At 42.1% G+C, this 15419-nt stretch overlaps 1 protein-coding gene across 2 annotated transcripts; it reads left to right on the forward strand.

Annotated features, from left to right (window-relative positions):
- Window positions 1-2737: 2737 nt before the first annotated feature.
- LOC147879821 (ribonucleoside-diphosphate reductase large subunit) lies at window positions 2738-7564 on the forward strand. Of its 2 annotated transcripts, XM_087371520.1 has the most exons (17): window positions 2738-3397; window positions 3491-3552; window positions 3668-3755; window positions 3841-4104; window positions 4184-4424; window positions 4566-4642; window positions 4748-4918; window positions 5010-5102; window positions 5193-5342; window positions 5431-5517; window positions 5600-5764; window positions 5889-6008; window positions 6088-6290; window positions 6439-6588; window positions 6685-6832; window positions 6919-7002; window positions 7089-7564. In XM_087371520.1, exons 1-17 carry the CDS (start codon window positions 3170-3172, stop codon window positions 7185-7187), a joined length of 2430 nt encoding a protein of 809 aa, XP_087227646.1. In that variant the 5' UTR covers window positions 2738-3169; the 3' UTR covers window positions 7188-7564. The 2 variants fall into 2 exon arrangements, with proteins under 2 accessions (XP_087227646.1, XP_087227645.1); XM_087371519.1 differs by having other exon boundaries at window positions 6439-6832.
- Window positions 7565-15419: the final 7855 nt, after the last annotated feature.

Raw genomic sequence — 15419 nt, forward strand, 5'->3', positions numbered from 1 at the left:
GAGGAGGTCGGGAGGTGGTTTGGTCAGACGGGGGGTGCGAAAGTCAAGGGGTTGCATAGAATACCAAGCGAGGGGGAGGGGGGCGGGGCCACAAGGGGGTGTGCTAGGTAGTCGGGTATGGGGGGTTCTATATAGGTAAGCGTAGTAGTTGGAGAGTTAGGAATGGGAAGACTCAGAGGCGATTGGGTTAGGTTAGGTGGGGTTGGTGGATTTTTAGATAAGGAGAGCAATTACAAAATAGAGCAATCGAGGGAAAGAGGGGACAATGCAAAAAAAAAAAAGGGGGAAACAAGAAAATGGGAGAAGTTAGGAAAAAATGGGAGAAAACGGGGAGATAGATGGAAAGTTATGAAATGAAATGGGGGGGGTTTGGAAGGGATAGAATAGGAATAAATTAGGATTATAAGGTAGCGGCTTAGATTAGAAAATTTTAATTTGGAAAATAAAAGAAAATAAAGGAGAAGATTAATAAGGGAGTTAAGAAATTACGGAGACCATTTAAGAAGAAAAATAAAAGAAAATTTTAAAATAAAAGGAAAGAGCAATAAAAGTAGGGTTAAAGGAAGTAAGGAGAAAATGGAATATAGGGAAACATAAAAGAAATAAAAGAATTTTTTCAATGAAGAAATTAAAAAGTAATAAATAGAGTAAGACAATAAAGGGGAAAAAAGGGGGGGAAAGGGAACATGTAAGAAGGGAAATGCGAGGGAGATGAATGGAGAGTGGGTGAAAATAGGGAAATACTAGGGAGAGAAATTGAAAGAGGGGTGTCGGGGGGAGAACTAACAAGCAAGTGACCAAACCAATGGAGGAAGGGATAGTAAGTGTGTGTGTGAGAGAGAGAGAGAGAGGGAGAGAGAGAGAGAGAGAGAGAAAGAGAGAGAGAGAGAGAGAGAGAGAGAGAGAGAGAGAGTATGTTTATATGCGTCATTATTTTTAGGGGTGATGGATAGAAGGCAAAGGACGCTATTATCTCTTCTTGCTTTACTAAAGAGCCCATGCCACCACAAGAAAAGAGAAGAAGAAGGTTATCTAATGAATCCTCATCATCAGCCTCTATAGATTCACTAGATTTAGAAGTAGATGAAAATATGGGTGAAGAAAAAGCATCTAGGAGAAAAAAGGCTAGAAGATCATGGATCGCGACTCATGGCGTGTTGTTACCTTTGAGTGGGCTATCTTTGACAAAAAAGAGGGAAGGATATTCTTCACTATTTGTCAAAAAGAAAATAATTGTAAGAGTGAATATGGTACCACCAGTTCAATAAACATTCAATTGAGTCCTATCAAACACCATGTTGAATATAAAGGACACAAGCGGGTAGCATATGCACAAGGCTATGGTCAAAGAGCTCTAGCAGATGCAATTAAAAAACAAGATGCAAATGTGGATTCTAGTGTTTTAAATGCATTTCGGACTGCTTATTTTCTTGCTAAGTATGATATGGCATTCTTGAAGTTTGCACCTATGCTGGGTTTTTTGAGATGTTGTGGGAGAGAAAACTTGCCAGTAGACCTTTACCATAATGACAAAGCTATGTCTACCTTTGTTTCTTTTATAGCAAATTCCATTTGCAAGGAAACAATTCATAGATTGAAACAGTCATCTGTCTTTGGTATCTATGTGGATGAATCATCTGATATATATGTGGTTGAGCATATGATAATTTATGGGAGTTATATGTGGAAGCACTTACCTTGTGGAAGTTATGTGTGGAAGCACTCACCTTGTGCATCTTTCTTGGGACTCATGGAGGTGGAAGATAAAACTGCAAAGGGGTTGCATGTTGTGTTGAAATAGTTTTTTGCAGCTCATGACATTGATGAGACAAAAATGGTGAGCTTTGGATCAGATGGTGCCTCTGTCATGATAGGAAAAGGTAAAGGTTTGGCTACATTGTTGAAAAATTCCATTCCTTTTCTAACTAGAGTCTAGTGATGACATCGCACACATTTATGTGCCTCTAATGCATTAAAGCAATGCGAGTTTTCTCGTAAGATTTATGTAACTCTAAATGAGATAGGGTCCTTTCTCAAAAAGAGTTCTTCACTCGTTCTTCAAGGATATTGAAGCTAACCAAATTGGAAGAAGAGTTTGATTGCAAAATGCTACATATGAAGAGGATTCATAATATATGGAGGCAAAAGGTGATTGCAAATGTTTGTGAAGTTATTGAGCCACTTTTAGCATTCTTGAAGGCTGAAAATCAGTCTCTTTATGAGAGAGTGTCAAAGTTTGAACTAATTTATGCCTTGCACTTTCTTGGAGACTTACTAGATCACATTACTCATCTAAGCTTTGTTTCCAAAATAGCTTTGTGGATATTACAAGTGTATCAAGTCTTGTGAATGCAACTATTGGCAGCACCAGATAGGGGGTTTGTGTATTTGTTAGAAAAAACGTATTTCATGAAGAGTGATCCCATGCTCACGTGATAAGGGTGGATTTGGGAAAAGCTGTGCAGAGAAGTGAGGATGCATAAGTTATGCAGGCAGGGTGGGAGAGTGGCATGCAAGCTCCGAGTGGAGGCGGGAGTCGATGTAAAAGAGGTTTGAATGGTTGTTGCAACCGAGCAAGGAAGTGGCATTTTGGAGAATGGATGTGGATGGAGTATGGAAAGGGGAGGGGGGGGGGGGGGGGGGGGCGGGCAGCGGGCAAGCCATTTGATGAGGGGAAAAGCAAAGTGGATCAAGGTGGAGAATCGATTTTATTTTGATTTTGAAAATGTGCGGGACCAGGAGCAATCAATCTCTCAACAAACAATCCATCTCCTCCACCTTCCCAATCTCTTCTCGTTTTCAATTTTCAAAAGTGCGCCAACTTCTCCAGCGCGGGAGATTTGATTGCTTCGCCATCACCGCACCTCTCTCTCATCTCAAATCCAGAGCAACGGAGTCGCAGCCTCAGAAATCGACGCTCACACCACGTTACCGCGCTCTCACAGCTGCTTTCGTAGCTCACATCCAGAGACACAGCGAGCTAGGACGCTTCTCCCCCTCTGATCCCGCGTCCTTTCATTCCCTCTGCGGGAATTACCATCACCTGCACGAAAGGACGTATCATATCTCCTCCATCGACATCGATCGGCTTCTACACGGACAAGAAACAGCTAGCTCGGAGCCAAATCGCGCTCACAACATTCAGAGCTTGAGAGAGAGTCCCAACACCATGTATGTTATCAAGCGAGATGGTCGTCAAGAGTCCGTTCACTTCGACAAAATCACTGCTCGATTGAAGAAGCTCAGCTATGGCCTCAACACCGAACACTGTGACCCCGTCCTTGTTGCTCAAAAGGTCTGCGCTGGCGTCTACAAGGGCGTCACTACTAGCCAGTTGGATGAACTCGCCGCTGAAACAGCCGCTGCTTTGACGGCCAATCATCCCGATTATGCTCTCGTAACGTCCTTAGCTCATCCGGCAGCTTCTCCTTAGATCCATTCTGTTTCTCTCCGCATTTTCAATGCATTGACGCGATGGAACTTTTTGCAGTTGGCCGCTCGAATTGTCGTCTCTAATCTGCACAAAAACACCAAGAAATCGTTTTCTGAAACGTAAGTCGGATCTTGAAACCCAGATCTTGCAAGATTTCTGGTTCCTTGAAGTTTTACTTTGCTCAATTTCACAAACAGCTTAGGTGATCGAGCGTGACGTATGAACTTTGTCCAGGATTAAGGTGATGTATAACCATGTTGACGAGAGATCCGGGTTACGGGCTCCTCTGATTGCAGACGATGTCTACGATATTATAATGGAGGTAAGTGAGAACCCCCTACTTGAAGCATCTGAACGCAGAGATTTATCTCTAGTACTGATTGCGGTGACGTTCTACCTGGCTGTAGAATGCTGTCCTCTTCGACAGCGTGATAATTTACGACAGAGATTTCGACTACGATTACTTCGGATTCAAGACCCTGGAACGATCTTATCTTTTGAAGGTCAATGGGGTAGTAGTCGAGAGGCCTCAGCATATGCTGATGAGAGTGGCGATAGGAATCCATAAACAGGATATCGAAGCAGCAATCAAGACTTATCACGTCACTTCTCAGCGTTGGTTTACTCATGCTTCCCCAACTCTTTTCAACGCTGGAACCAGAAGGCCACAGGTATGCTTCAACCTTTCTCTTTTCTTCCAGAGAGAGTCTGTGAAGAACAATGCCATGACATTTGTTTACGGTTGTGCAGTTGAGCAGTTGCTTCTTGCTCTGCAGCAAAGAGGATAGTATAGAGGGGATTTATGAAACCCTGAAGGAGTGTGCCATCATTAGCAAATCAGCTGGAGGTATTGGACTGTCGATTCATAATATCCGTGCAACCAATGGTTACATCCGAGGGACAAATGGGACTTCTAACGGCATCGTTCCCATGCTCCGAGTGTTCAATGACACAGCTCGCTATGTAGACCAGGGTGGAGGCAAAAGGAAAGGTAGGCAATGTTCTCAGATCCAATGAGCTTCAGAATAGTGTTGCAAGTCGAGTAAGTTTCGCAATTGCAAATTAATGAGAATTCGATCCTTAGAATCGACTCATCATGCACTTGCATGCATTTTTTTTCACTATCTTGCAGGTGCATTTGCAATCTACCTAGAGCCATGGCATGCTGATGTTTTTGACTGGCTGGATCTGAGGAAAAACCACGGGAAGGTGAGTAAAACCTGTCTTCTAAATCCAGGACTGCTCTTCCTTGAATGCTGTGGTGATTGAATCTTCCTTCAATTTCTTGACATTTTCTGGATCTGACTCCTGCAGGAAGAGAACAGAGCCCGTGATTTATTCTACGGGTTGTGGACACCCGACCTATTTATGAAGCGGGTTCAAGACAACGGACCTTGGTCTCTGTTTTGCCCCAATGAAGCGTCAGGGCTGGCAGATTGTTGGGGTGAAGAATTTGAACGTCTTTATACACAGTATGAAAGAGAGGTGAGTGGACTTTCGTGCCTGAATCTTCGGTTTTTAGTACGTAAACGTGCCTATTTGTACCGGTAAATCTCTGGATGTCGTTTGGTTACAGGGAAAAGCAAAGAAGGTCGTCCAAGCTCAGAAGCTATGGTTCGCAATCTTGGAAGCTCAAATTGAGACAGGCAATCCGTACATGCTATTTAAGGTGTGATTTCACCTAGTTGATCTACACCATCTCGTTTCGATATTCAGCCACTCAGATGATGAAATAAGTATATTATGCTCTGTGCTGCAGGACGCTTGCAATAGGAAGAGCAATCAGCAAAATCTTGGCACTATCAAATCTTCTAATCTTTGTACTGAGATTGTGGAGTACACTAGTCCGACTGAGACTGCAGTCTGCAATCTAGCTTCTATTGCTCTTCCACGTTTCGTGCGGGAAAAGGTCGTTATGTGCTCCATTTCAATATCCTGCTTTGGCTTCTCTTCTCCCCTCTCGTGCAACAGCTCCAATGTCATGGTGTTGTATGCAGGGTGTGCCTTTGGAATCTCATCCTTCGAAGTTGGTTGGCAGTAAGGGTCATCAAAGTCGCTACTTTGACTTTGAGAAACTCGGGGAGGTGAGTTTGTAGTCGTACTTGTCGCAATGTCATTTGTAAACGGCCATCACCTCCTCATACGCTCACATTGTCTCTGTGACAGATCACAGCGATGGTGACACGGAATTTAAACCAAATCATTGATGTGAACTATTATCCTGTGGAGACAGCAAAACGATCAAACATGCGCCACAGGCCTATTGGAATTGGTGTCCAAGGCCTTGCTGATACCTTCATTCTGATGGGCATGCCCTTTGATTCTGAGGAGGTACTTTGATTAAAGTTGCGTTGATTAAATGTAGCCTTCATCTATTCAATCGAGTGTCAACAAGTCCTAGTACGCTGACAGGTTTTCAATCACACAATTGCCTGAATATTGGACGGCATGGCAGGCTCAACAACTGAACAAAGAAATCTTTGAAACCATATATTTCAATGCGCTGAAGGCTTCAAGTGAACTTGCTGTCAAGGAAGGTCCATATGAAACTTATGCAGGAAGTCCCGTCAGTAAGGTTGGTTCTTCAACATCTGAATATTTATTGCCTATCATCTTGGCTTAGACAGACTATTTAATCCTCCATTTTCGTGCAGGGAATTCTTCAACCCGATATGTGGCAGGTGGAGCCTTCCAGCCGATGGGATTGGCCTGCTCTGCGGAAGATGATTTCTGAGAATGGTGTTCGAAATTCACTTCTCATGGCTCCGATGCCAACAGCGTCAACCAGTCAAATATTGGGCAATAACGAGTGTTTTGAGCCCTATACTTCTAATATTTATAGCAGAAGAGTGCTCAGGTAACTCCAGTGAGATTCCTATGAGCCGCTCTAGGTCTTTCAATGATAATTTGCTCAGTTATGTAGATGTCTTTTCCAGTGGTGAGTTTGTTGTGGTGAACAAACACCTCCTCAATGATTTGACTGACCTTATAGATGTCTTCTCCAGTGGTGAGTTTGTCGTGGTGAACAAGCACCTCCTCAATGATTTGACTGACATGGGACTCTGGACACTGGATCTCAAAAATACAATCATCCATTACAATGGGTCGATACAGCAGATTCCTTACATTCCTGATGATTTGAAAGCAATCTACAGGTACATGTGGATATTGGCAGGTTTTAACTGGTCAACCCCTCGGGTCTTTCTCTTCTTTCTGTGTCGTCTTATCTGTACGTATTCACGTGATAACAGGACTGTCTGGGAGATCAAACAGAGGACAATTGTTGACATGGCTGCAGACCGTGGCTGCTATATTGATCAGAGCCAAAGTCTCAACATACACATGGATCAACCCAATTTTGGGAAGCTGACTTCCTTGCACTTCTATACTTGGGCTAAGGTAAGTGCTTCTATACTCCGTGAGATATGTATGAATCAGTCGGGTCTTCGTAGGATAACGATATGGACTGTCGGTTGCTTATATAGGGCCTGAAGACGGGTATGTACTATTTGCGATCGAGGGCTGCAGCTGATGCAATAAAGTTCACAGTGGATGCTGCTATAATTAAGGTACTAAGTCGTGGGAACCACGTGGTATTTAAATTTTGCAAGGCTTGCGCTTCGGTGACTAACTTTGGATTGCTTTAAATTAACAGGAAGCTCCGAAGTCTTCTATCGAAGATAACGAGACAAAGATGGCTCAAATGGTATGCTCTCTTGAAAATAGAGAAGAATGCCTGGCTTGTGGTAGCTGATTCGGAAGGGACCTGTGTCATGTCATTGGTTCAGGTGGTAGGAAGCCAGGCAGAAGTTCAATATACTGTTATAAGACATACTAACCTGATGGCTCTCGTATACCACGATATAAATTACAGTATAGGCGTGTCCAAACAGTTGAAGAAACCTCACAAGCCTTTGTATATGGCTTGTCCAATTAGCCATTGTACTTCTTACAAGCTAGGTTGCTTGATGTTTATGTCTCAGCAATTCTGAGTGTCAGATCAGTTTCCTCACTCCAATGAGGACTGAAGTTGAAGATACCATGTGCATCACAAATGGCACAAGGTGAGCGAGTTGTACTAATCTTATTTTGAAAAAGACTTACGACCCACTTATTTTTGTGTAAGATTTAACGTAAGATGGCCCTCAAATTCATTCCACTTGACATATTAGAAAATCTCTTTGTAAATCTTCATTAATAAAGAGATTTTCATTAGTGGTAGAAGTGTTAATCTTAGATCTTCATCCTTACTAATTGCATCATGTAGAGATCACTAGTGAGAATTACTATTCTCCTCTTACCATAAAATGAAACTAGATTTGTGATGATTTGCTTAATAGGTTGTCCCATGCTAGATAGGTATTGTAATGTAGAATGGTACAATGACATTATGAGTACTTTGTTCTAAAATCCATAGCTCTCAATCTAGAATTCTAATCACCATGCCATTTAAGGTAATGTTTTTCTATTTTTTATTTAGATAAAATGTTATCACACCCTAGATTCAATTTAAAGACTTAGTATTTCACATTAATTGATGTAATCTCAAATTGAATGAAAGATAGTGGCTATGTTGCAATGGGAGGGAGAAATCAATTAGATAGCTTAGGTTTAACAACTAAGGTAAATTGTTGAGCTTGGTGTGGTCTTGAGGGTAAAGCACATCTGAGTTCCATTTGTTTTGTTTGATTTGGTTAGGGGGTTGTGAGAGTGCTTGATGTGTAGAGGAAGATGATGAAGATTTTGAAAAGCTCATGCTTGAAGAGGTAGGTGGGATGGGTTAGGGTAGAAGGTGTGGAGGATCGGTGGGATGGGTCAAGGTAGAGGTGAGAATGATTTGAGGTTGGTCGAAAGTAGGGAGAGGTAAAGGGTTATCATGAGGAGGATTGGCCATCATATGTAGATAGGCTAAGCAAAAAAGATTGATGGTGGGTTTGCTCAATAGGAAAATGTGTTGGCAATGAGGCTCCTTGGAGGTTGAAAGGAGAGGAAGGAAGGTGGCTAGGAAACCTTGGTTTGAGAATGGTAAGAGATGTAGTTACATGCATATTGGATTTGGGAAATGTTATGCTTGAGCTCATGGGAGTTGGGCTTTACCTTTTCATTTATTTGTACATTGCCTTCGATTGTTGAGTTGGAATAATTTCTTTTGTTTGAATGTGTCATTCCTCAAATTGGCTATATAACTCAATTTTCGAGGAAGGGCTTCTTCTTGGTTCGATTGGTGCTTAAACAACTTCAAGATGAATTGGTTGGTAGATGATTCATCATTTTAGGGGTTTATCATAGTCATTCCTTGGAGTTGGAGTTTCAATATTAATGAGATCATTCATTAGCGCTCGGCACCTATGCCTCGAGGACATCTTACTCATTGATATTCTAGGCTTATAGGCCTTGATATTCTTAGTTATATTCCAAACTTTTAGGCCTTTACATTGTTAGCTCCTTCTCGATGAGCTTATGACAGATGTTACATCCCATGTCGATGGATGTCTAGCCATGCACACATCAAATGACCTTTAGCTCATGACAATTGAGCATACAGTTGGACAGGTTTTCACACCTTGTCATTTGTATGGGCCTCTTCATTAGTAGAGCAGTATATCATACTTGCACCTTTGGCCCTAGATTTTTAGCCCTTGGATCACTTTGTCCACATTGACTATGTAGTCTTCTTCGACCTCGCATCATTTGACAAAGATTACATTACTGTAGCATATCTCGCATATTGTTGTTAGTTTTGTTGTGTTGGTGATACCTTTGTATCATTCAACCTCGCATCATTTGACAAAGATTACATTGCTAAAGCATACCTCGCACATTGTTGTCAGTTCTTTTGTGTTGGTGACACCCTTGTATGTCAACCTACCAGATCACATTGCCATAGCTACATCGGCTAGCTTCACATTCGGATGTCTCTTCTAAAGAGTAGTTGCACAATCCATGGTGACTTATGACATGTTCAGCTTTGACATGTCCAGTACACAGCCATACACATTGTCATTCATGCAGTCATCATTTGATCGACTAGTCTTTGATCTAGGTGGACTTGACTTTTTGCATATTTTCTTCCTCTTTCGGCCTATCTTCTTGTCTTCATTCCGAAAGGCAAAGGATGATCCACAACTTAAGAAATCCATGATATGTATAGAATCGTAAGTTGTACTTATTGTGCGTGCTTTTGCTACGTAGTCATTGTGCTCACATATGCACATACTACTCTAATTTCTTTTAGTTTTAGATGTTATCATATGCACTAAACTAAATTCACAAACAGGTCTTGTACATGCACCCTTTACTTACCCAATGCAATTTAAGAGGTGTTAAACATAGCGTAAATTGCACTATCCATAGGGCATAGAGGCAAACCCTAACCCTAACCCTAAGGGGTTCACATGTATATCTTCATGTTCATTGTCAAATACAATTAGTGTACAAGTAGCTATATCGTGTGCACTCCTCTCTCTCTCCCTCTCTTACTTCTGCTCTCAATAAGAGTTTGGATGGTATTCTTGAAGAGGCATGGAGTGGCTAGAAGCCCTCTTACTCTTGTTTGCATATATTTGGGTGAGGCATATGCACATGTGCTAAAAGAGTTTCAGAAGAAGCTAGATCCTAAGTCTAGGAAATGCGTTTTTTTAAGTTATGGTGGTGAAAGTGGAGAGATGTGCTACTGTCTCTGGGATCCAAAGTAAAGAAAATCATACGAAGCCATGATGCGGTCTTCAATGAGAAGAAGATGCATAAGACACCCATGAGAGATGTGAAAATGAGGAGAATTACTTTCCAGGATGTGAATCCACCCGCATATGTTAATAGACAGCAAGCTATCCATGCACTGAATGTGCAGGAAATGGTGCCACGAGGTACTTCCACAGGTACATATTTGAGGGCAGATGATGGATCATATATTGGTGAAAATTATGAGCCAAATGTGGCTAATATGCAAGTGGGACAACAAGCTGAAATGTCCTTGAGAAGATCAGCTAGAGCATCTAGACTGCTTGAGAGATTTGTTCCAAGGGTAAACTATGTGATGCTTACTGATTGCAAGGAGCCTTCTTGCTACAGAGAGACTATGATGCGTGAGGATCAGTGCAAGTGGTAGTATGAATGCAATTAAAGATGAATTCAGTCATGAAAAATAAAACTTGGGACTTAGTTTCTTTGCCGCATGGAAAGAAAGCATTGCCATGTAAATGGGTTCACAAGATGAAGGTTACAGGTGATGATGTGCCTAAGTACAAGGCCCATTTGGTTGCTAAAGGGTTCAAGCAAGAGAAGGGTGTGGACTTTAACGAGATCTTCTCTCTGGTTATGAAGATGACCACACTTAGATGTTCACTTAAGTAGTTTTTGCTATTTGGCATGTAGCTATGTTTCAATATTGCTATGTAGATGGAAATCGAGCAAATCTCTTATTTGCACGTGTTGTTTTGTAGAAAAATTTGGAGCCTCAAAAGGAGAATGTTGATTTGAACGCTCTTCTAGTGAAGCAAATGAAAGGTCTATTTTCAACTACTATTGCAAAAGAGATGATTGAGGAAAAGAAGTTTAAAACCATCAAACACGATGTTGTGCATCAGTTTGTGGAAAGCAACAAAATTGATGTGAAATTTATTTGTTATTAAGCTGTATGAATGTGAAATTTTTAAGGAAAGAAAGAGTGAAAGAGTGACCATCACGCTTATGAATAGAGCTCTTGATCCATCAATAACAAAAGTAGACTCTAGATATTTCAGTTTACAGAAGCACATTTGTGGTTGGGTGCATTTGAGGTAAGCACAAACTTGGAATTTAAATGGTTTTCCATATTTAAAATGTTTTGATGTCTGATTCTATTTATATTGCATTAATGAGTTAATAGAGATGGATTTTCCAATGGTAGGTTATAACAAATAGTTGCAGTCACTTTGAATGGACTTGGTCCTGAATATAAGTATTTTGACACTTCCATTTTAGTGAGGCCAGATATGTCAGATTTCAATGAACAGGTTGCTCTTTTGATACATGAAGAAGTGAAGCTTGGTTTGAATACTGGTGCTAGTAGCTCCAGAAATAGAGATGCTATTTTTTACTCTAATCAGAGAGGTAGAGGTGGTAGAGGCAAGAGTGCCTCTCATGGTAGAGGTGATGTCAGATATACATCATAGGCTCAAGCCCATAATTGGAGCAATCAAAATCGGCCTCATAGAGGAGGAGGATCTCTTTGAGGCAGGGGGAGATCTAGATCATGAGGTAGAGGGACAATATTATCTAGGTGTTCCACCAAATGGAAATACTAACAATCATCAAAAAACAAGTTCAAAGAGGGCAACTTCATGTTTAAGGAAAATGTGATTTTCAAGTTGATTTGCATATGGCAGGGGACCTCAAAACATTGAAGTGCATGTTTAACATAAGCAAAGGAGGTAATTCTAAATCTCCATGCCTTTATTGCAAGGAGCCAGTGGCATGGATCCTAAATGGTGGAGGAGAGCTCCTAACAGGGATAAGATTGACCCATAATTCAAAGCAATCTGAGACATCCCTTTGTGCAATTTCCATATATACACTTTTGTTTGGTTCTTTCCCATGGATTTCACAGGAAGAGCAGGGTATTCTCAATATGCAGGTTTTCGAGGCTTTTTGTCACCTACAGATATATCGGGGTTGTCGTTTGTAGTATAGTGTAGCTTAGGACCTCGAGTCACATTTCGGTGAGAGACGTAGGCTTAAGTGTGGTAAGCAAACATAGTGCATGCATGTGTGAAAGGAACGTGCATCATCATGGTTGAGGTAATAAAGGCTTTCACCCTCATTGGGGGTTGCAGGGTGGAGGAGTTTCAGGGTTAGAAGGAGGTTCCAAGGTTTAGAAGGAGGTTCAAGGGTTTGAAAGAGATTCCAAGGTTTAAAAGGAGTTCCAGGGTTAGAAGGAGGATCCAAGGTTCAGGGTAGAGTACATGGTGGAGAACTCGTCTCCCTCGTAGATCATGGAGGTTAAGGGTTGAGGAACTAAGGGTGTAGGGGGAGCATAGGAGTGGGAGAGGAAGAAGGTGTAAGAGCATGGGGGAAAGAAGAGAGAGGAGAGAGGAGGAGGGGGGAGGAGGAGGGAGGGAGGAGGAGAAGGGAGGAGGAGGAGAGACGAGGAGGGGGGAGGAGGAGGAGGAGGAGGAAGAGGGAGAGGATGGGTTGCAAGGTTGGAGGAGAGGGGAGGAGGACTTGCAAGTTAGGACATGCTTTTGGACATGGAGTGCAAGAAAGCATGGACACTTGAGATAATTGCTTGGAATACCAAAGTAGAATCAACACAATGCCCCAAAGAGTGTGGGCTTCATTCCATTATAGGGTATTTATACAAGTTGGAGAGCTTCTCTCTCTGCATGTAGGAATTGTAAGACATTCTCTCTTTACATGTAGAACTTGCATGTAGGAGTTGCAGGTTGCATGTAGGAGTTGCATGTAGAACTTGCATGTAGAACTTGCATGTAGGAGTTGCAAGTAGAACTCGCATGTAGGTATTGCATGTAGGAGTTGCATGTAGGACTCGCATGTAGGAGTTGCATGCAGGACTCGCATGTGGGAGTTGCATGTAGAACTCACATGTAGGAGTTGCATGTAGAACTCGCATGTAGGAGTTGCATGTAGAACTCGCATATAGGAGTTGCATGTAGAACTCACATGTAGGAGTTGCATGTAGAACTGGCATGTAGAACATGCAAGTTGGATTTCTAAGAGGGATTATTTCTAGCCTTATGCAAGTACAAGCAGAGCTTTGCTGCTACTCTACACACACATTCTGTTCTACCTAAGTCCATGTTGGCATAGAGACAACATACTCCTGGATCCATTTTATTATGCATCCTCAGGTTATGGCTTATTACGAGCACATAGCTGGATTGCCATGCCTTTAGTCTAGTGGCTGTGGAACTTGTGTCATGCCAGTCGATCCTACTGTAAAGCCTTGGCACCATACAATTTTTGTTCAATTTCTAGGTAGCTTGTATCCACCATTTCTTTAAACAGAGATATGTGGCATGCTTCTAAGAAGATCACTCTTTGATAGAGTCGGCTTGTAATCTGAGCATCGACCCATTCATTGGATTGAAACTGAGTGGAGGCAAATGGGTATCGAGGTAACATGGGACCTCCAGAATGAATTCCAATGTTTTGCAGAAGATAGCACTTAGGCAAAGGAAGCGATCAATGTTGCCGGGATCATTGTGCCTTGGATATTCCATTCGACACAAGAGTATGGTTCGATCATTGGCCAATTAATGGTGCGATCTTGATCCAAAGTGTGTATGTTGGCTTCCCATTTTTTACGTCATGGAATTGCATAGAACTTGGGATGGGTTCTGAGATATGGAGGTGCACATAGGTACTCTTTCAAGAAGATTACATTGAAGAGCTTGGGACGGCGCCAATCAGGTCATGGATCCAACTTGCTTATCCAACCTTCACTAATTTAACGCTGACGAAGGTTGGTAGGAAAGTTCACCTCGAGTTTTCATATCGGGATATTTGCTCCAAAATTCCATGATGGGGTTACTGGGAAGTGGTATCTCATCAAAATCATACCCATCATTGGAACTTGGCATGGGACTATGAATTGGATTATCCGGATCCTGATATTCAAAATCAAATACTGTGTCATTTTCTGTTGATGACAGAACAAGTAGTGTCAGAGGTGATAACAGGGCAGGGAGAGAATCTGGGGACATGGGGGAGAAATATGGAAGAGTGTTAGTTGTGGAAGGGGGGGCAGAGAGGAGGGGGGGAAGAACTAGGCAAATGGTTTAAGCAGCTTGGTAATCCTCAAGGGTAGGATTAGCAAGGGAAGGGAAGAAGCTAGGTGTGAGGGGCTCGTAAGTTTGTGAATGTTGGGTTAGTTGAAAATGGTGAGAGGCATGAGCAAAGAGATGATGAAGGGAATAGATGTTAGGATGTAGCTCGGGGAAGGTTAAGAGGGTGGTAGCAGCAAGGGTAAGTGAGGTTATGAGGTTGGCAGAGAGAGTGGTTAGATATGGGAAGTTGAATGTGAGATAGGCCCTGTCATCTTCCAACCCTTGTTTTTACTGGTGCGATGGGATCATCAGCTGCATGGGTGGGATGTCGGTTATGTCATGCCTTGCAAATAATAGTGATGGCCTTTGTAGCAATGGAAACAAACCAGCAATAACCCTGAGGGGAGGACTACCCATGAGGCATACATATGCAATGAAAGCATCCATCTTGAGTGCTATAAACCCGGCATATGTAGATAGGCATAAGATATTTTTTTCATATTTGAACAAGTCTTGGCAAATTATGCGTAGAGTTTTGGTCCCTATGGAACGTTCCCATTTGATCGTTGGATGAGCAGATATGATCCTGATTTGGAGTTGCTTCCATTGGATAAGCATGCGTGCGTTGAGGTGATCTTCCACTTGTAGAGTAGCCACAAGCTCTTGGTACACCACCATTATGCATTGTAGTAGGGCTTCATTGGTGTTGTCTTCCATTGCCTCATTGTTGTGCACTAGCAATTGGAGTTCAAGATTAGAGATGATTACCTTTTGGGAGTGCATCTCATTCATTTTTTCTTTGTATTTCTGGTAGATGGTTGTATATGCCTCCTTAAGCTTTCTCATTTGCAAGGTGACCTTTTCCTGTTGAGGAATGTCTTTAGTGGTATTGGACCATTGGTCCAAGACTTGTGCTTGTGAAGTGCTGGTATCTTTAGTAGTAGCAAGTTGGTCCTTTAAGATTTTACATAGTTCCGTCATCAACCAACTTCACTACCAGATGGGTTTGCTCGAGTGTAGGTTTTCCCCACTTTACCCAGCATGAAATTTCCTCTTCTTCCACCTTTTTTAGCACCTTGAGCAAATTTTTCCCTCGGTGGACCATTAGGTGGGCTGGATGGATAGTATCCAACCCTCTGCTTGCCTTGAGTCTATGCTTGAACTTTTCCTGGAAGTCATGTACCAAGTTCTGAGCCTCTATCATGTATTGCTTCTCTAGG

The sequence above is a fragment of the Dipteris shenzhenensis genome, chromosome 33, assembly GCF_047967505.1.
Source record: "Dipteris shenzhenensis isolate YYH24624 ecotype China chromosome 33, Dip_SZ_1.0, whole genome shotgun sequence".
NCBI lineage: Eukaryota > Viridiplantae > Streptophyta > Polypodiopsida > Gleicheniales > Dipteridaceae > Dipteris > Dipteris shenzhenensis.

Coding starts and splice junctions, on each gene's coding strand:
- LOC147879821 (XM_087371519.1), top strand. CDS start 3,170: ATGTATGTTATCAAGCGAGATGGTCGTCAAGAGTCCGTTCACTTCGAC. Junction 4,425..4,565: donor GGGTGGAGGCAAAAGGAAAG/GTAGGCAATGTT, acceptor ACTATCTTGCAG/GTGCATTTGCAATCTACCTA. Junction 5,343..5,430: donor CACGTTTCGTGCGGGAAAAG/GTCGTTATGTGC, acceptor TGTTGTATGCAG/GGTGTGCCTTTGGAATCTCA.